Source organism: Colias eurytheme, chromosome 12 (genome assembly GCF_061535395.1).
Source record: "Colias eurytheme isolate Ceu_HAF_F1 chromosome 12, ilColEury1 Martin Lab GWU primary, whole genome shotgun sequence".
Taxonomy (NCBI): Eukaryota; Metazoa; Arthropoda; class Insecta; order Lepidoptera; family Pieridae; genus Colias; species Colias eurytheme.
The window spans coordinates 3,954,323-3,975,346 of NC_142991.1; the positions used below are offsets into that span (position 1 = coordinate 3,954,323).

The 21,024-nt window shown below is 33.1% G+C and overlaps 1 protein-coding gene across 2 annotated transcripts in view; it reads right to left on the bottom strand.

Annotated features, from left to right (window-relative positions):
- Positions 1-21,024, bottom strand: part of MYPT-75D (Myosin phosphatase targeting subunit 75D) — a 49,302-nt gene that overhangs the window by 11,213 nt on the left and 17,065 nt on the right. For both annotated transcript variants that reach the window (XM_090107738.1, XM_090107737.1), the window contains exons 3-8: positions 12,890-13,041; positions 10,873-11,321; positions 9,202-9,327; positions 8,296-8,371; positions 7,844-7,985; positions 6,038-6,155 (exon numbers count right to left, since the gene is read on the bottom strand). In XM_090107738.1, coding sequence (XP_089963864.1) covers positions 6,038-6,155; positions 7,844-7,985; positions 8,296-8,371; positions 9,202-9,327; positions 10,873-11,321; positions 12,890-13,041 — 1,063 coding nt within the window. The remainder of the gene's footprint in view (positions 1-6,037; positions 6,156-7,843; positions 7,986-8,295; positions 8,372-9,201; positions 9,328-10,872; positions 11,322-12,889; positions 13,042-21,024) is intronic.

Genomic DNA, 21,024 nt, shown 5'->3' on the forward strand with positions numbered 1-21,024 from the left:
TGCGTGTTCAGACATTCCAAGAAATTTGTATGAGTTATCTGGTAGCACGATGCAAAATTTCTCATCCATAAATCGTAATTAATAAAGCGCGATGTATTTTTATCTGCACATTGCATACATAAGTAATGTAAATTAATCATAATATTCAAATATATAATCATCAGTGTATTAGGCTGATAATGTTTCTCTTTTTTATAGAAGATAAGTACTTATAGATAACAGAAGAATCGGGACAATTAATGCTTAGTTAAAAAAAGCATATAACCGCATACAGTTACTCAAATTTTTGATCCGATAATAGAGGATATGGGTTTATATTGTCACTTTATACAGGGAATGACTATTTCTTCTTACGGTAATACATCTCATATTTAAAAAGAATCAAAATCTATTTATCCAATATTTCATAGACTACGAAAAAAGGCAGGTCTCAAGTCAGTCTTTTGCTACATTGACTCATGGTAGACGACGCGGAGGTCAAAACTCCGTAATTGATAAATCGAACTTTGTTACAGTAAACTTCTAAAATAATATACCAATACATAAACCCCCATATTTCTTTACAGATCAAAATTTACTTGTGCTTACGAAAATGTCATCAAAATCTTATAAAAAGTATCACGTCTCGTTCAAACTGATAATTATCGCCATTATAAAAGTCAAGTACATTTGAAATGAGATAAATATCTCCAATATTTTTTCTTTATAGTGGAGTATGTATTGTTCCAAGAATAGAATAGAATATTTTCTAATATTTCAGTTTACTCAATTCGCCATCTTGAAATAATAATTGGAAATCCTGACAGCTGCAATTCTCAAAAACCGTTTAGTCCTTCCTATACAAAGCCATCTCGAAAGAATTGTTGAAAATCCTAACAGCTAAGATTCTCCAGTTAAAACTTTTAGTCCTTCCCATACAAACTTGAATTCCATTCAAAGAAGACATTAAAGAATCTGACCATGATGCCCAATGAACCGACATGGTCAGGTTTCCTTTTCATGGCCGCTGGCCTAGTTTACACGCATTATGCACAAAATTATCGCTTGAATGATAAACATATCGATGCTATTGTATCGAATCTACGGAATCGATCTTAGAAATGAACCTTCCGTCAATAGTCTAATAATGGCGGAGAATATAAAGGGACGTATTCATTTTGCAATTTGTATTAATTAAATATTTATGAAAAACAATATCCAAAAAATTATAGGTACCGATTTATTCTAGGTATCATTTTTGGTTGTGTGTCATTTTTCAAAAGCTGTTTATGCCATTTCAAGTATCAACCATATCGACTAATATTCCTCAAATGTTAATTGACAACATTTCAAAATTTTAAGCTACTTATTTTTTTATTTTAATGAAAACTAGATCAAAAATTATGATACACGTATTTTTTGCTTTTTCTAAATATGGAAGTTTTCATTCATCTTTTTGAGTTTTAAAATCATCTCATTCTAAAATGTCGTAAGCGCCAAATGACGTCATACATACGGAGGAATACATTTTTTCCTTTGCCACATACCTAGTTTAAATTAAAAAAAAAATCTTGACAGTTGACATTTTGGCACATTTGTCACTTTGATTCGTCAAGTTTTGTAAATATTGTTATTTGTTATTTGCTGATCCAAATTTTAAACAAAAGAAACTTATTCACAAGTACTGATGATGATGACTTTATGCAGGATTTGTTAAGGGGTGCTGAAAATTTCTGGGAAACAAATATACTATCCCAAAAACGTTGGAAAGTGTTAAATAAATACAACTTTTAGTAAGTAAACAAAGTCATTTATTTCAAGAAAATTATGAACACTATAGGTACTACATATTTGTATAATATAAATGAATTGGTCCAACTCCAATCAAACAAACATCACGCTAATGAGATTAAATTAGAAAACCAAAACACAATAACACGATTTAAAAGTTTGTTTACATGAATAATTCACAAAAATGACATTAATATGAAATTTGACACATGCCATACCCTGTAAATGTCAGTGATAGTTTTTTTTTTTAAATTAGGCTAAGGCGCATTTTTATTCCTCCGTATGTATGACGTCATCATCACATTTATCGTTTTTATTTAATTTCTCTTAAAATATGCGATTAAAAAATGAAATAATTTTTTTTCTGTAATCGCAAGAGCAAAATAAAGAAACGGTTTTTTTCTTTCATGGCCTTATAAAAAATGAAATGTTGTCAATTGTTTTTAGGTCTACCAAAACCATACATTAATTTTTATGCCTGCCTATCTGTTACTGTATGTACGCTTGTTAAAGATTAATATTGGAAAGGCTAATTAAAATGGCATATAATATAGTGGATCGTTATTATGCGGATATAAAAAAAGTTTGGAAAATCCAAAAGTGCACGCCTCATAATTTTTTTTAAATAATTATTTATTAATTATTATTTTTGTTTATTTAATAACAATTAAACCACATCGAATCAGACCCTGAAAAATGAAAGGGTTCTATTCCTGAGCATACTCAAGCGTAAGAAAAAAAAAAGACTCGATTAGTAAAGTATTTCGGTCGCTATCGTGTTAACAAGAAAATCCTCCGCACATACAGACACACGGACGTCCAAGACAGAACTTTTTTAAACTGTTTTTTAACTAGTTTAAATAACAAAAATGACATCAAAAATATCATGAATGTTAAAAATAGTGTTTTTTCTTAATATGTGTGTGTATGTATTATCTTACAAGTGCAATGTATGATACATAAAGACATTTTAAGTTTGAAAAATCAGATGTTTTGCGCGAAGTGACAGTAGTACCCACCTCAACGCTTCGCTTATGAGGCGTGCAAAATGATATTTTTTTAAAGAATAATAAATATTCCTCGTATATTATAGTCCTTTTCACCTATGATGATTCCTGTGACACTTCATTGTGTTCCGAATTACGTATTTTATGTTTAAAACGCCAAAATAATTTTAGTGCATAATATTTTTATTTTATAGCGGCATTATTACCAAAAATATAAAAATGAAACATCTTAAGCTTATAAATCAAAAACAGTATTGTTTAGTTTAATATAATGAAAAATAAAATAAAATAACACAAAAATATAATACCTACGCAATTCGTGTACATGAAATGGATCGTTGAAAAGTCATAGAGTTGGAAAATCATATAATCGGCGCCCATCTTGTGATCGTTTGTCAATCGAGTCAATCGTCTGTACGAGTGCGTCAGCCTTGTATACAAGTTGCATTTTTATATTTATACTTTACTTGGTTATTCTGTTATTGTTACTAATTGTTATTGTTGACTTTTTGTTGCTGTAGTTTGCTAAGTTTCCTTAGTTAATTGTTGGCGTAATGCCGAAAAAACTAATTTTGGTACTTTATTCAAATCGATTTCATTTCCATATAAAATATTATCGATTATCGGAAACAATTGATATCATTTCAGTAAAGACGTGACGTGTCAAAAATCGATGTGTCACAGAAATCATCTTAGGTGGAAAGGACTATAGTTTAAATACCCAACACACTATTTTATACACTAACATAAAGCTGAAGAGTTTATTTTTTAACCTCTGGAAACAATACACCGTTTTCAAAAATTATGTCACCGTTGAATAAGCCCGTGATCTATAGGATCGTGATCGTGCTATTGATAAATAAAATATCGCATTATGGCCATGTTATACAGTGCACACCATGTCTAAATTTGCACAGGAGGCAAAACTGGTCGATAATTAAATTAATAAAAATATTATATATTTCTAGTTATTATTCTCAAAAATATATAATATACCCATTTTACATCCTAACACACAGTGTGTGGGTTGATATTTATGTTCATTAAATTATATTCACTCTACATACATAGGTCCTTTATTAAGGAAGATATGAACAGAAACAAAGTTATTCATAATATGAGAAATATAAGAATGAATGAATGAATGAAAAATTCTTTATTGCACACAAAAATACAAGATTACAAAATAAGAGTGATACAAGTTATAATATGTACAGAGGGCGGTCTTATCGCTGTAAGCGATTTCTGCCAGACAACCCAAAAACATAAGGATTACATATTTTATGGTGGTGGTGCATTACATTTAGGTTACATATTATGCATTAAAATTATTAATATAGCATTGTTTTATAATTTACAAATTTGTCACAGAATTTCTTTCCTCGGTTTCAGCACTACCAGAAAGAACTACATAATAACAAATACAACGATTATAATTAATTATTGTATAAAATTATAGTATAGAATAAATGCTCAATCGTTTTAATAGACATTCAGATTAAAATTTATTTATTAACATAAGTACTTTATTTTGAATTTATGTATTTATATTGCAAACATAATTGAATTACTATGCGATTCACCTATGAAAAGAAACGTCAATGACCTTTATGCAGTAGTGTGCAATCCATAAAGACACTGCCTCCATTATCAAACAAAGATCAATATTTAAAATCCAAAAATTATCCTAACTCATTTTATTTTATATCAATGTTCAAATGTTTAATTTATTGTTACGAAAGGTAATACACACGTAATATAAATCAACTCCATCTACCGGAATTTCGCTGCAATATTAACGATGAGTTCACGACTACTACGACAAATGCGCTGTATTTACAGGGGACGGCTTTTATTTTATTTTTTTAGTTTATATGTCGTGGACACGGAAATATTGCTTGTGATACGCAGCTAACGCAGCACACAATCTTATTTATAACCCACATAGAACATTTAAGTGTATTTTTACGTATAGAGATGAACTCGAAACTGAACTACAAGACCGAATTAAAAATTATGCTAATTTATAAACAAGTACCCTTTTTTTCGTTGATTGATTTATTCGAATTCATTTTTTCAACGATTCTGTTTTCAATCCTAAACAGAAGATTGTATTGCGACGACAAAAAATACTCCTTTGCGGCGGTAATAGTTCGAAGCAGACATTTATGCTACGGCCACATTTACCTTACCGTCTACCGGGCTGTTACCGCAATAATTATGGCATTAAATTACCGTCTAAATTACTGCATGAACTGGTGTGGTTACACTAGAGTTTACCTAGATATGCCGGTAATTATTGGCATTTACCACAGCAAAAAATATTAGTTAATTAATATATAATATGGTTTCTGTAATAATTCATCAAGGATTCTTTTTTCTTTTTCAAATCATCTCTTATACTTGGAAATGATAAATTTTGTTTGATCCGACATAAAAATCGATGTGTAGTAGGTACACTGCGATTTTTATAGTTCTTCTGTCGGGTATCCCAAAGAGACGGTTTGGATTAGAATATAATTCCAAAAATTCGAGCGCCATCGAGCGCTTTTTCATTTGACCACTCCATGTCGATACGTGCGTCGCCGGTGAGCTCATATTGCACACTGGACAAACGGTAGTGTGACCGCATACGCAATAATAACCGCGGTAATCTTCTTTGATGTTCGAAAGAATACCGCCGCCGGAGCTATTGCCTACCGCCATTTGTCATATTGATTGGCATTGTAGAATTATGGCCATAAGTCGTGGTTACACCTAGGTGTTGTTAAAGTTGTGGCAATAATTATTGGCATATCACGGTAGTGTGGCCGTAGTATTAGAACTGTCAGAAAACAGTGTAGCGTTATTATTATCGTGACTGACTTCTCGATGATGTCGAAAGTAATAAATAAATAAATATTCCATGACAATTTTCACACACGGCACGATCTGATCCCATACTAAGCTTTCGCTTGTGTCATGGAAACCAGATGGCTGATAAACATACAAATATATAATTTTAAATAAATACTTATATAGATAATTAACACCCAGACACAGAGCAAACATTTATGTTCATCACACACATATTTGCCCCGGGTGGGAATCGAACCCACGACCTCTGTCTTGGAAGGCAGGGCCACTGCCAACCAAACCAACCGGCCAGTCAGTCTAAGAGCCTTTAAATAAAAAATCAAAATTTCCTATTATATCCTATTATCCATTTTCAATGATATCCTAACTTTTTTACATAAAAATAAATAAAAAAAACTACAAACCTGATACTCATCATCGACCGCGGAATCGAACGTCTCTCGCAGTCTCGCTTCGCCCCGCGCGTCCGCCTTCGCCGCGAGCTGTTTCTCGCGTAATGACGTACGACGCACCGACCGTACTCTGGTAGGAGTGAAAAAATAATATTAATACGCGATATTAACAAAAAAAATAGTAATAAGGGCTTGTAACGGATTTTAAACGCGATTTATTCATTATACCTATTATTTTCCCAACGTTTAAATTTATAATTTAAATAAATAGTTATAGTATTTATAGTATTATAATTTAAATTAGTAGTTATAGTATTATAATTTAAATTAGTACTTATAGTATTTATAATTTAAATAAGTAGTTTAACTATAAATTTAGATACGAATAGGTAACAGTCTCGCTTCGCCCCGCGCGTCCGCCTTCGCCGCGAGCTGTTTCTCGCGTAATGACGTACGACGCACCGACCGTACTCTGGTAGGAGTGAAAAAATAATATTAATACGCGATATTATATAGTATTATATATTATATAGATATTATATATTATATTATATATATATATATATATATATATAGATATTATATATTATATTATATAGTAGTTATAGTATTATAATTTAAATTAGTATTTATAGTATTATAATTTAAATTAGTATTTATAGTATTATAATTTAAATTAGTACTTATAGTATTTATAATTTAAATAAGTAGTTTAACTATAAATTTAGATACGAATAGGTAACAGTCTCGCTTCGCCCCGCGCGTCCGCCTTCGCCGCGAGCTGTTTCTCGCGTAATGACGTACGACGCACCGACCGTACTCTGGTAGGAGTGAAAAAATAATATTAATACGCGATATTAACAAAAAAAATAGTAATAAGGGCTTGTAACGGATTTTAAACGCGATTTATTCATTATACCTATTATTTTCCCAACGTTTCGCAAACATATAGCGAGCGTGGTCACGGAGAGACTAAGATGTTATACGTCTTGACGGTCATTCAAAAATTGCTTTTTTTAAACTACCTCCACCTATTTCTCCGTAGTTGATATGTGGAGTATTTTTCCGGATGTTGGCAGTATTGGCTTATCGTGTCTTCTAGTCTTTTGGTATGTTCGACATGGGAATTCTTAATAACGGGATCACAGGTGTTAGAAAGTTTCATAGCATCTTCTCTATTCAAATTTGTATGTTTAAAAATTTCAATAACATCGCGGACAAGTCTTGGAAAAAAATTCTTTTCTCTGGCAAGGATTTGTAGTAGGTCAAATATTATGAAGTGTTTGTTGTCCAGTGTGTGTTCTCATACCGCAGACTTATTGTGACACAAGAAGTCACAGAGTCACGCTAGAGCAGCGCGCAGTCGGTCGCAGCCGATCGCCAACGTAAGTACTACAATTTCAACAAGCAATGTTGCCGCACCATACTGTGCGTGTACACGGTTATAGCGACGTTGCCGCACTAACCTGCCAGTATAAGTAGTAGAGATGGATCGGCGCACAGTTCGCAAACGATCACCCGCACCGCTGGCCGCACGTCTTCGTACTTTCTCTTGTTCTGCCACTAAACATTACCTGTACCATTCCGTACAGCGACGTTGCCGCACTTACATCATCTACACTTCCGCAAGCGATGTTGCCGCACTAACCTGCTAGTGGAAGCAGTAGAGCTGGACCGTCGTGCAGTCCGCAGCCGGTCGCCCGCACCGCGCCTCCGAAATTCTTGTTCTGCCGCTAAACACAACCTGTACCATTCCGTTCAGCGACGTTGCGGCACTAACACCATCTACACTTCCGCAAGCGATGTTGCCGCACTAACCTGCTAGTAGAAGCAGTAGAACTAGATCGTCGTGCAGTCCGCAGCCGGTCGCCCGCACCGCTGGCCGCGCGTCTCCGTACTTCCTCTTGTTCTACCGCTAAACGAGCTATGCGACCACGCATCTCGCCTTCTTCGCATATATCTGTTGAAATATAATTGTATTTGTTACTATGAAGTTGTAATTCTATACATTAAACTTAGTATAAGTTATGCCTAAGTAGTACATATTAGAAATACATAATAATTTCCTATATTTCTAAGCAATCATACTTATTAAAGTTATATTTATTTTCAAATTTTTTAAAATAATTTTCTGAGCAAATAATACACCTTCTCGCTTACAAAAAATCAAATTTCACTTGTCAAACAAAATTTATATTTCAATATAGTATTTAAATATACTACTGTACTGTAATATATTACTGATTTACTAATTTTTTGGTAACACTAACCTGCAGGTGTTTCATCGTGCTTATTTCTTACATTGAGATCAGCTCCATATTGTACTAATAGTTCTAACACTTCTAACTGCAACAAATAAAAACAATGAATGAATTATTAGGTGCTACTTTGAAATCTTTGCTCCCAATTGGAATATTTTTTAAAGATTACTAATTGATGCTCCGCTAATATGTTTCTCATCCCTCGATAATTAAACTATCCAGCACAAAATCTTTTCAATCCTAACCCGTTCTTCCTGAAATTTCTTCCTTCAAACATCCCAACTCTTTACCATTATAATATACTAGCTTTCTGCTCGTGGCTTCACTCACGTGGTCAAAAAATAGTAATTGTCATACACGATACATCTTAATATAAGTGCCATCTATCGGAAATTATGAATTACGAAATGATTCAAAAGCGCAGCGTATGGATATTGGAATGATACTGAAGTGCCCTATACAACTCTGTAGCCTCCAAACTATCCCCACATACTCGAATCATATCATTAAATCGATACGTTGCGACTAAAAAGAAAGAAAAACAAATGTACAAACAAACTTTCGCATTTATATTATTAGTAAGGAAGTATCCACAACCAATTTATGTTCAAGCCTCGTCATGACATTTCAATATTGCCTTTACCTGTGTGCAATTTTACGGTTACCACAACGCGTTGTCTTATAAGATATTTTTTTAATCTATGAGCGCTTTCGGTCTTTGATCTTAAGATACATGTAAGTATATAGAATTCTCGTTTCAGTATTAGTTTCCACACTCTTTCAAACCGGATTGACTTATTTTTAATACATTTTTTCAACTCTAAGTGGGAAGCATTTACCCACTTAAGAGACAGAAAAATGTTTGCCGGATCAGCTAGTGTTAATATAGAAATAAGTATTTGATACATTACTCACATGTCCCCAACAAGCGGCCGCGTGGACCGGCTGCCACATATCATGATCCACCACATCAGTGGACGCCCGATGTTCTAGAAGGAACTCCACTACTTTGATGTAACCGTTCGCGGACGCTATGTGCAACTGTAACAATGTAAAAGTATATTTTTATAGATGCTTATAGGATTGGGGATGATATTGTGAATCGTATTTATGTGACTTTGTAAGTATCCTAGTCGAATGATTAAATACGTGATTTTGAATGTGCACTATTTTTTTAAATAGATATCTTGACATCTTTGTATGGGCTGGAAATAAATAATAAATAAATAAATAATAAAATAATAAAAATCTTTATTGACATAATTACACAGGTCAAAATAATGAATCTTTCGGCTCCCGAACTAGTTAAATACTGTGTCTCAGGAGCCAAAATGACTCTATAATTTTCGTTTTTGGAAATAATTCGCTATCAACATTTTGTAAAGAAAACATAGAAACAAAGTGCAATTGTCCGGAGTAAAAAGGTCGCATTTTGTTTGCTAAATAAAGAAATCATTCATTTAGACATAAACACAAATACATATTATGAAATCCAACATTATTCAACTAAGAAACAGGAATTTGACATGTAAAGCGAAGATGCGGTTTAGATACTGTATCGAATTGCGGATGAAGGCAAGCCGCGAACTTGTATAATTAATTGTATCCATTACAAGATCTTTTTTCCTTTTTTTAAATGAAAGAAAGTCTATGAACACGCAATGAAGTTTTATATGACAATGATGACGATGCTATAGGTTCAAACGAGAAATTCAAAATCAGGAGGTAACGTTGTTCTTCAATTTTACTATGAGATTCTGTTCTATACCTTTTTAACTGACTCCAAAAAAGGAGGAGGTTAATGAATCGATTTTGAATTTTTTTTTGTTTATAAACAAAATGATAATAATGATATTTACGTTTATATCTAAGCATATCAAAAAGCCACAAACTACCTTCATTGAATGTCACTTTTAACATGTTATATGTCTATTTGAATAGTACTTATTATTCCGACTCGTAACACGACCCTGTACAATGTCATCTTCTTCATTACTCATAATGGAGTAGCATACACTTGGGGGCCATCTCTAATTTCACAACCACTTAAGGAAATATCAAATAATTCAAATTGTTTAGGTCGTTTATTTCAATCATAATTAGGACCAATTTGTATGTTCTTTTTCAAGACTTCTATATAGTAAGAAAATTGATTTTATTTATTTCTTGCAATAATAGTCTTTGCCTATTTAAAAAAATTTCAATGTTTAAGGTAACGAAGTGTTCGAATAGAATATAATAAAATACGTTTATAGTTTCCTTGTAAGATTATGGCAATCATTATCTAATCTGGGATAGAAAAGGGATTTACTATTCGATTACAAATTTACACATTTTCTTGGAAAAAAACATAGCGTTTAGATAGATAACTCAATACATTCTGATAAATATGTTTGGACCAAAGTTTTCCTTTACGAAAACTATGTTCTTCCTATTCTACATTAAAATACACTTAGACTAATTTTTGTGTTCCATTTAAATTTTAATTAACAATATATTTAGTCAGAATCACGTGCTGTCAAAAATAGCGTCAACTACACACAGATGATTCCTAATTACCATCTAGTAAGCCATAAAATTACTCACCAACGTCGCACCTTGGTTATCTCTCGGCTCATCCAGATCCATCCCCTGTTTGACCATTTCCGCGACATCCATAAGCATTTTCATCTCTGTAGCTGCTCTAGTTTCATCTATGAGTCTTTGAGTCACTCCTCTAGCTGCCATCTCACTTTCTATCGCATCTAATGTTCTTTCCTCTTCACATATATCATATGGCATGTTCCCATCTCCATTAACGGCTAGTAAATTAGCTCCCCGTTGTATTAAAATTCGAACTAGATTGAGATTGCCACAAGTAGCTGCCGCGTGTAATGGCGTCCATTTCTCGCTGTCTTCTGCGTTTACGTTCGCGCCGTGGTCTAGTAGAAGACGCATCATAGCTTCGTTATTGTCTATACAGCATTGGTGGAGCGCTGTGAGACCGTCTTCGTTTGTTGCGTCTGGCGTCACGCCACGGGCTAAAAGACGTCGCACTGAAATATATGAAACGAATATTATTTTCAAGTTTCAACCACTTAATAATTCTCTTCTCTCTTCGGTTCTCAATTGGACTGTATATGTTTTGTATTGTTAGGTACCTCAGAACTTTCGAATGGGTAAATTTAAAAAGCTGGTGCCTTTTAGTATTATACCTATCCTACCTACCTAGTCAGTTTGAAGGCGGTTTAGTTTTTTGTAAAACAATTATTCAGTCTGTGATTGAAATACTATGGTTTCAAGCTATCAATGCCGTTACAAAATACACAGCTTATAACAATCAGCTTATGTGAAGTAAATCATATTATCTATGTAAATCTAAAAAAACCGTATATAAACAAATCCATTTAAATGCAAAATCGGTTTAGCTGTTCAAGCAACAAACATAACTACAGAAACTACTAGCCGTCTCAGCAAATGTTGTTCTGTATTACCTACTCTTATCGGTATGAAAAATAGATGTAGTCCGATTCTCAGACCAGACACAAAATTTCATGAGAATCAATGCAGCCGTTTTAGAGCAGAACGGTGTAATAATTTTATTTTATATTAAATGTGTGCAATTTTGTCGTAGATACATTAAGCATTACAACCTAAACACATAAAAAGATGATAATGTATAGCTATCATTAATAATGAAACGCTAATTTATCACTTAACGGTGTAACGTAATACGAACAACAAAGCGTGTAAACGTCTTTAATAATGCACATATTGTGAGCTATAGACACAATAAATAATTTCCAAGGCGATGACATCATTTATTAGCTTGATGTTATAATGTAAGCGAAGCGATTAATTCGCTCTAATCCCGACAAGTCGAAGATTTCTAAGTTAAACAACACGAGACATTCTAAACAGCTTATCACTCTACAGTCAACGACTCAATTAAGTGTATTATTAGAATCTATTCTTAACTCGACAATTCAATTTATTACTTGTTTACTTCGTCTAGAGTAGTGAAGACAAAGATAAAACTCAATAAAAACTGAGTGAAAGTAAATTATACCTACCTAAAAGAATATTGCTCGATTGTGGTAAATTTAAAAATGTAATGACGATTCAAAAGTGCTTCTGGAAGAAGTCTAATTGAATAAATAAATGTTTGAATTTGAGTTTTGTGCCAAGTCCTGTAACGACAGATTCATGGCCGATATTTTTAAATTTATGTAAACGAGATAAAGATAACAAAACAAGATATCTAAAGCGTAGGATGACCTGCTAGATACAAAACATAATTCTAATAATCAAGCGACCCTTTGACCTCAAGAATTTTTATGTATCTTAACCACGCTCGAGACTTTGTAATTCGGACATAAGGATAATAAGTGAAAGTGGGTAGTATTACATATACCTATACATTATACAATCTACATTATTGACAACACTTTCACGGATTCTGAATAACAATATTAAACGCATTTAAACATTCATGATTTTGTCATAACCATTTTGTTAATTCCGGGAACGAAATAAATCCACCAAAATTTTGTAGCCTCTAAAAATGACATCATTCTAATGCATGTTTACATACCAAATTACTTTTACTATCAAATGTATGTACCTTCTTCGATATCATTCCTCGCGGCAGCTTCAAGCAGCATCACGCTGTCGCTGAAATATATGCATCTCTTGTTGCTCTTCTCCCTTTTCGTTTTGATCCTCGCCCACTCCTTTTCCCTTTGCTGCCATATTTTGAGCTGTTGCATGCGACGTCTGGAATGATGATAATTGAATAATTACTACTAAGATATTATTAAGAAATAGATTTCCGTCCAATGCTTCGCCTGCGTTTTCAAAAAAACACCGCATAGTACCCGTTCCTGTGGGATTTCCGGGATAAAAAGTCTACCTATGTCTTATATTGGTTCTTCAGCTTCCTACATATGAAATTTCATTGAAGTCGGTTCAGTACCATTTGCGTGAAAGAGTAACAAACATCCATAATCAAAAAATTTACACACCCTATACCTATAGATATATTCAGAAATTAGTGTCATATATTATGTAACTAAATCTAAATTAGAAGACAAGCCGATTGGCGCAGAGGTTAATGAGCTTGACGGAGTAGGTTCAAGGTGTTATTTGAAGGTACAAGACGATGAGGAATAATTTTAGTAATCATTTTTATTTTGAATTGAATGAATAGGGACAGTGTTAACCTTTTGACTAATGAAAACAATTTTCTATCGTAGGTATATAAGGACAAAACTTCGTTCATAACACGCCTTAAAATGTTTTTAAGTACTCCTATACTCATAAATATGTAATTAAATTTCCATCAACCAACATATAACAAACAAAAAATCTGAATCTTCATCATACCTACTTTTGAACCAGTACATTTCTTCGTTAAATTATTTGTAATTCCACAATTGACTTTTACACGGTATTCCCCCATAATACTTCTTATCAAGATAAACTAAATGTTTCATGCGGGTGCATTATAGTTTAAATTCCAATAGATTAAGATAGTACCTATTACAACTTCGCAAATAATAAAACAGTAGGCACTTGTAAATTGGTAAACAGTGATAAAAATAAATTTCAGTTTGCCAAAACTAATGACATTTGTATAGTGACGATACTTTTGTCAGATAACATAGATAAATAATTGATTCACGATTGAATTTTGAAATTATATATCTTGCAATCGAACGGCAAAGTTTTCGGCACTATCAAGATATTACGATAAAAACTGGCTGTAAATTATTTCTTTACTTTTACGAATTACGTTAAATAAGTGGAAATTTAACTAACAAGATGTTTCAATACCCTGTTTAAAATAAATTATAGTGAAGGTAAGTTAATATGCAAATCGTCTTTGCGCTTTGATCGCAAATAAACCAGTTTAAACTACAAGAATAACAGCCAAATTCCTAGTGTATGCGCACACGTTTAAAAGCATCAACCAGAGAAGGAAGGATGCATCACACAGCCGAGTATAATCTCCGCACACGTTTAAACCTTGTTTTCTAAGGTAACCGCTAACCACACACGACCAATAGCCGTCAGCTGTTAATCTCGTCATTAAACAAACGGCCCTCAATATAAACAGTACGAGAACCGGTCGAACGCGACAGGCACACGCATTTGTCCAGGATACGAATGTGTTATATCTTATAACAGCTCAGCAACTGGGTCACTCGCGAAACGCACGCTCTAACGCAATACGCTATCGAATAAAACTTTATGGACACGACGATGCAGTAAAACAGTTACATATGCACGTATATTTTAATCACAACTATCTATATTTTATGAAATGGCCATATCAGTAAATCATAACAGTATCAGTAATTTTAGTATTTACATATACAACTTATCAGGAGTACATTAATTAGTTTCCTTTTTCGCATGCAGGCGTAGACTATGTTTAGATTTATGCGTGTGATAAATGATAATGTCCATAAGATTAGTGAGTAAGTACATTATAGCATTGTATAGTATGAAGAGTGGAGACTATTTTGGTTTAATAATATAGTTTGACGCCGCATAACCGTAGAGGCATTCCTGTTACATTTAAGTTAATAACCAAACTTAAAAACAACCAGAAATTCTTTTACCCTTAAACAAAACTCATCTTAGACTTGTGTTTCCAACCGTATTAAGCCATACTCTATAATCTATATGAATGCGCTAAAAGTAACGATTGTATGAATCATGGTAATTTCATTTTGAAACGATTTCACCAAGTTACTTCTATGTTGCGGTGCCAATCAATTTGACACGAGTGACTGAACTTATGACACAAATCAGCATAAGCCCATATTTTGGCAAATAACACTCGGTTTGAGCAAGCATCGTATAGTTCACGACTAAAGAGTGAAAGTTGTGCTCCAAAAAGGGTATCACTTCTTGAGGAAAACTGTCATAGTCTGATTAATGTTTTATTAGATGTTTCACATTGCTTAGCTGATGTCTCAGTCATCCATGTACCTTTGAGGGCATAAATAAAAGCCTTTATTAGAAAACAAAAAAGAATGTCACTATAGTCTGATTTCTTTAACAAAGGCTCCTTGTAAGTTACAGATTTTCAATAATACAACAGCTACAGATATGAAAAGCCCAGAACATTGATCCCTATAGGTTTGGAATATTATGTATACCCTCTGCATGCTCCGCTGGTTCACAAGATCTTAGAGGGAATAAATTATTCAAGTAAATAATGGTCGATTCAAATTACGTAGACTTTCATACAAATAATTATATTTTTTTCTGTTTACATCACAATTTAACCACAGAATACTACAGTTTCAGTTCAAATTAAAGGAAAAATAACTAAAAAAAAACAATCCTACCCTGTCATGTCTTTATTGTCACAATTGCTGTTCAATTTACACTGCATCTTGTTGAATTGAAACGTAAATAAACTGAATCACAATTAATAAATTTTATTGTGAAACTAGCGACCCGCCCCGGCTTCGCACGGGTGCAATGCTGATACTAAATTATACACCACAGAAAAACTGTGAACGTTGTAGATAGCCGGGCGGCCGGCCGGTACCGCCGCAAACGCTACGTCCCGCAATTTTTAAATCTGTAATATCTTCGAAAATATTCACTTAAATCATACGGTGTAAAGGGCCATATAGATCTATATTAAATGAACAATGTATTCAAGGTATTTAATTGGTTAAGGATTAATGCTGTATTGGTTAAAATCGCATCGAAAATTAGCCATTATTTGTCGTAAAAAGTAAATGACAAAAAAAAGTTATTGTGGGTTATCCATAAGAGATAGACATATACCATCGCGGACTTTTCTGTAGATCTTTTCAATGTGTATAATACTTAGTACATTATTTTGATAAAACTCGTAGGGTTCAGCCTGCGTTTGCAATGTAAGCGGAAAAAATGTAATTTTTTACGACATCACATTAGAAACCTCAAAAATAACAGTACTTCTCCACTATTTAATGGATGTTATTATACGTATAAACCTTCCTCTTGAATCAATCTATCTATTAAAAAAAACCGCATCAAAATCCGTTGCGTAGTTTCAAAGATTTAAGCGTACAAAGGGACATAGGGACATAGGGACATAGGGACATAGGGACAGGGAAAGCGACTTTGTTTTATACTATGTAGTGACAAAACACCTCACAACTAACTCTCCATTTTTATATGTCTATTACCTATCTATTACAAATAAATTTTAAAGAAAATAAAAATAGTGTGTATGCAATACGGCTTCGTTTATGTTATTTATAAGATACTAGGTTTCCGCCCGCAGCTTCGCCCGCGCAGTCAAAGAAAAACCCGCATAGTTCCCGTTCCTGTGGGATTTCCGGGATTGCGTCATTTTCCCGGGATAAAAAGTAGCCTATGTCCTTTCTCGGGTATCAAAATATCTCCATACCAAATTTCATGAAAATTGGTTCAGTAGTTTAGGCGTGATTGAGTAACAGACAGACAGACAGAGTTACTTTCGCATTTATAATATTAGTATGGATTTAAATGTATACTTCCATTATAAAATCCTGCGTTTAAATAACAATCTTTATAGAGACACTCATTTAAATCTTAAATGTGTTTGATATTACTACTTCGTAAACATATTATTCAGCACGCACAGGTAAGTGAGACTATTCTGTAGACTGTCTAGAAATCTTGAATGTAATTGATCTTTTTTTTTCGTATTAAAATTTGCAGTAATATATGTTTGCCTATTTGCCGCTTATCTGCCACCTCCAAACATGTTATAACGAATTATATCAGAGAGGAAAATGCTTGATAGAACTTTTCACACATATTCCGGTAATTTAACCACTACGTAGGTTATAAAAGGTCAATCGGATATAAGAGTGGAACAGAGGAAGGTCTTTATAATAAAAAATAGCCAACGACCTGCCCTCGCCGCGCTGCGGTTTTCCGTGAGAAATGATGTCGTTAAAAGGATCTATTGAACGCAGACCTCCCCATTTGGTTTATATTTCAGATATCTATACAGTATATTTTGTTTTATCAGCATTCAGCATTACACCTATAGGTATACAAGCTTTCCGCCCCAAGTTTCGCTTGGTTTCACGCTATCGCGTGACTGTACATATTTCCATCCCCTATTTCACTTGTATCAAGTTTTGTTTTCTTGATAGAATGTATCTTCTGCCTTTTCCAAAGCTTCAGTTCTACTAGTATGAATGTAAGTAGGAAAGCAACATAAACAGAAAAACAGAGATATTCCGTATTTATAATGTTAGGACGGACTCTATCCTATCTCTATATTTGTACAAAGAAACCCAGTGCAAACATGTTCACATACAATCCCCCAATTCATTAAGGAAAAAGAAAAAATTGGCCTTGTGTCAACGTCCACGCCTGTTCTCTTGGGCCAAATTCAATTACATTTAAGTCGAGTAAACGTCAATTACACGAATTAAATTTCCGCAACAGCCTTATGCCGTTAGCGCTTAATCTTACAAGCAGTGGCGTGCATTCCATAAAGACATAAAGACACTGCCTACCCTAGCATTTACCAAACTCTGATCAATATTTAATATCCATAAATGAAATTCACAGCGTCATTATATTTTATTAATTACGCCATGTAGGTAGTATGAAACAAAAATCAAAATATTTCAAATATATTTCAGATCCATCTATTGGTATTTTCGTGGCATTATTATCTAATTTCTATAACACAGCTCAAGTCACTATGCATGCGCTGCACTAGCGCCGCCACGGGACCCAGTACGTCACGGGACGGCAAAGACACAAACTATCCGTGTCTAAGTTTTTATATGTGTGCTCTGCGTGTCTACGCATATTTTATATGTGTGCGTGCCTATAAACACGGCACACTGATGTTATAAAACCACGCACACAAACACACAAGGTAGGCAGTGTCTTTTTACGAAGATATACGAATTAGGTACGAACCGAATTCGGAACCACATCGAAAATCGAAACTGAAGTTGAATATGCGACCAATTTAAGAAGTGTGATAATTTATACATTTTTGTAGCGGTAAAGATCATCTGCAAATAGTATCATTATTCGTTTGTTTTGTTTTGGAAATAACAAACGTTATTTAATATTTTACTTTGAGGTTAAATTTGTTTTTTGAGAAAATTAATAATGTTAAATAAGACAATTTGCAAGTGAAGTGTTTTGGGAGTAACTAAATAGATTATGTCTATAGTGAGTGTATTAATTTGTAAGATAATTAGTTAGGTAAGTATAATTTAACGAAAAATTCTTATTTTTGTTTTATGAATAAACATTAATTATCAAACAGAGACTTAGTGATAGAAAAAAGGGCCGATCTATACCGGAATTTGTAATACACAAAGGTAAAGTTAATCGTTAATTTCATATTAATAATATAGAACACTAGTTATTATACCTAGGGACTTCGAAAATTATTTTATAGTAGGTACTTAGGTGTGTAAATCGTAATATATTTTCCATTATTTTGGGGAATACTACGTATTGTAATCTCATATATTATGAGTACAGCAATGTGAAAATATAAACATTGCAGTAGGTATTCGTTATTATGACTTAATATCATTACAATATTTCTGCCTACCCTGTCGAAAAACTCTGTGCACGCCCCTGCTTACAAGTTACAAATAACATGCGATAAAATTGTAAACGATTTAGAAACCAAACAAAACGTTTTGTTGGTACAATTTTTTTTCTTTTTGTTTTACGATTAGCGTCTAGTAGAGCCATAGTCACGAATTAATATCAGATCTTATCGATTCATATTGAAGAACGATTAATGTACAAAAACTCAACTGCAACCCGTTGTTTTAATATAAACACATTATTAGATTTTTGCCTATCTTTTGAACGTTTTTAATGAAGTCTACCTTGCAGCAGTTATGTAGCTGTACCTTCCTCAAAATAAGCCTTGTATAATGTATATTGAATCTTAATTGAAGCAAATAACGTATAATGAGATAAATATATTTTTTAAAAATTGTAATAATAACACCAAAGGCTTTCATTATTTTTCTCATCATATTAAATACATTACCTAATCATTTCAAAATTAAAAAAGTAAGCTACAATTTTGTTTAAGTATTTTAAACTAAAAATTCAACAAATTTAAATCCAAAAATAAGAAAGATATATGATATTTGATGACGTCTGCGTTCAAGCCGCAAAATAAATTAGTTTCTGTCGTGTTACCGACGCAAACGGGCGAAACAATTAAAATTTTCACGATGTTCTTGAGATACTTGTAAATTAGAACGTAGAGAAAGAATTAATTATGTTTCGTTAATATTGCAATTGTTATTTTTTGTGTATTTTACATTATAAACCTAACATAATAGTTTACACAATACTTACAGTGTGAAGTTTTTCAAAATTAATAAACTATTATCTATACTAATAATATTATAAAGCTGATGAGTTTGTTTGTTTGTTTGAACGCGCTAATCCCAGGAACTACTGGTCCGATTTGAAAAATTCTTTCGGTGTTAGATAGCCCATTTATCGAGGAAGGCTATAGGTTATATATAATCACGATAAGACCAACAGGAGCGGAGCAATGCGGGTAAAACCGCAGGGCACAGCTAGTTATACATAATGACAATAATTAATTATATAATTAGGTACTGTGTATTGGAAATTACTGTGTCGCATTCCTAGGCGTGTTTTGACTAAAATTAATAAAATATTATATGAAATCATAATTATCAATGCTATGCGAGTCCTTAAGTGAGAGTTGTCTCAAAGGAACTTGCGTATTTTAAACCCCAGGGGCCTTAACGCATGCTTATCATAAAAGGCAAACAAAAATGACTTGTTCAAAAATTATTATTCGCAAGTACCTAAGCGATTTTGTTTTGTTTTTATAAATACGTAGTCTAGGAATATGTTGCTCATATCTACTATATAAAAATAAGTCGGGTTTTCCTTCCTGACGCTATAATTCCAGAAAGCACGAACCGATTTCCACGGTTTTGCATTCGTTGGAAAGGTCTCGGGCTCCGTGAGGTTTATAGCAAAGAAAATTCGGGAAAAATTTCAACAGAAAAGCGGGAAAAAATGAAATGTTACATACTTAAAACGAAGCCGGTGCTGCTGGTGGCGAAACGGAGTTCGCCAGGTTTGCTAGTTTTTAATAATAAACTTGTCAGAAACAAGGTAAAGCGGAGAGCATATCAGGTTGAACCTACATTAACGTTGTATCGTACCTTTTGTCTAGATTAATTAAAGCCATTAATTAGTAAAGTGGGTAAAGTAATTAATAGTATGTACACATGCTACATAGCTCAGACTTATTTATTCCTAGGTCCGTATTGAAGAAGCCGCGTATATAGATAATGACTTATTTATACAATAGCATTCTCTACTATCAAATACTTGAAATGGAGAGACACTTATAGCCTGTAATTACTAAATATTAGTATACCTTCCATAATCATAATATAATGTATGTTGTGTGCATTTTTATTCAATTTGCTAATATTTCAACCATCAGAAAACATACCTTCATTTTTAGTATATAAAATTATGTCAATCGATTTATAAACAGAGATTCTAAAAGGAAATAGTGTGTACTGTTTTGTTCCATCTTTATCAGCCCGATAAAATCATACCTACATACACGTAACACATTGTTGAACACATCTCATTGTATATCTGAATAAAATTATAGTCTCACTAACATTTTGTAGTAAAAGTGTTCGCCACTTTCATCATTTCCTAAACGTGTGTAAAGAAAGTATTGCGTGAGCA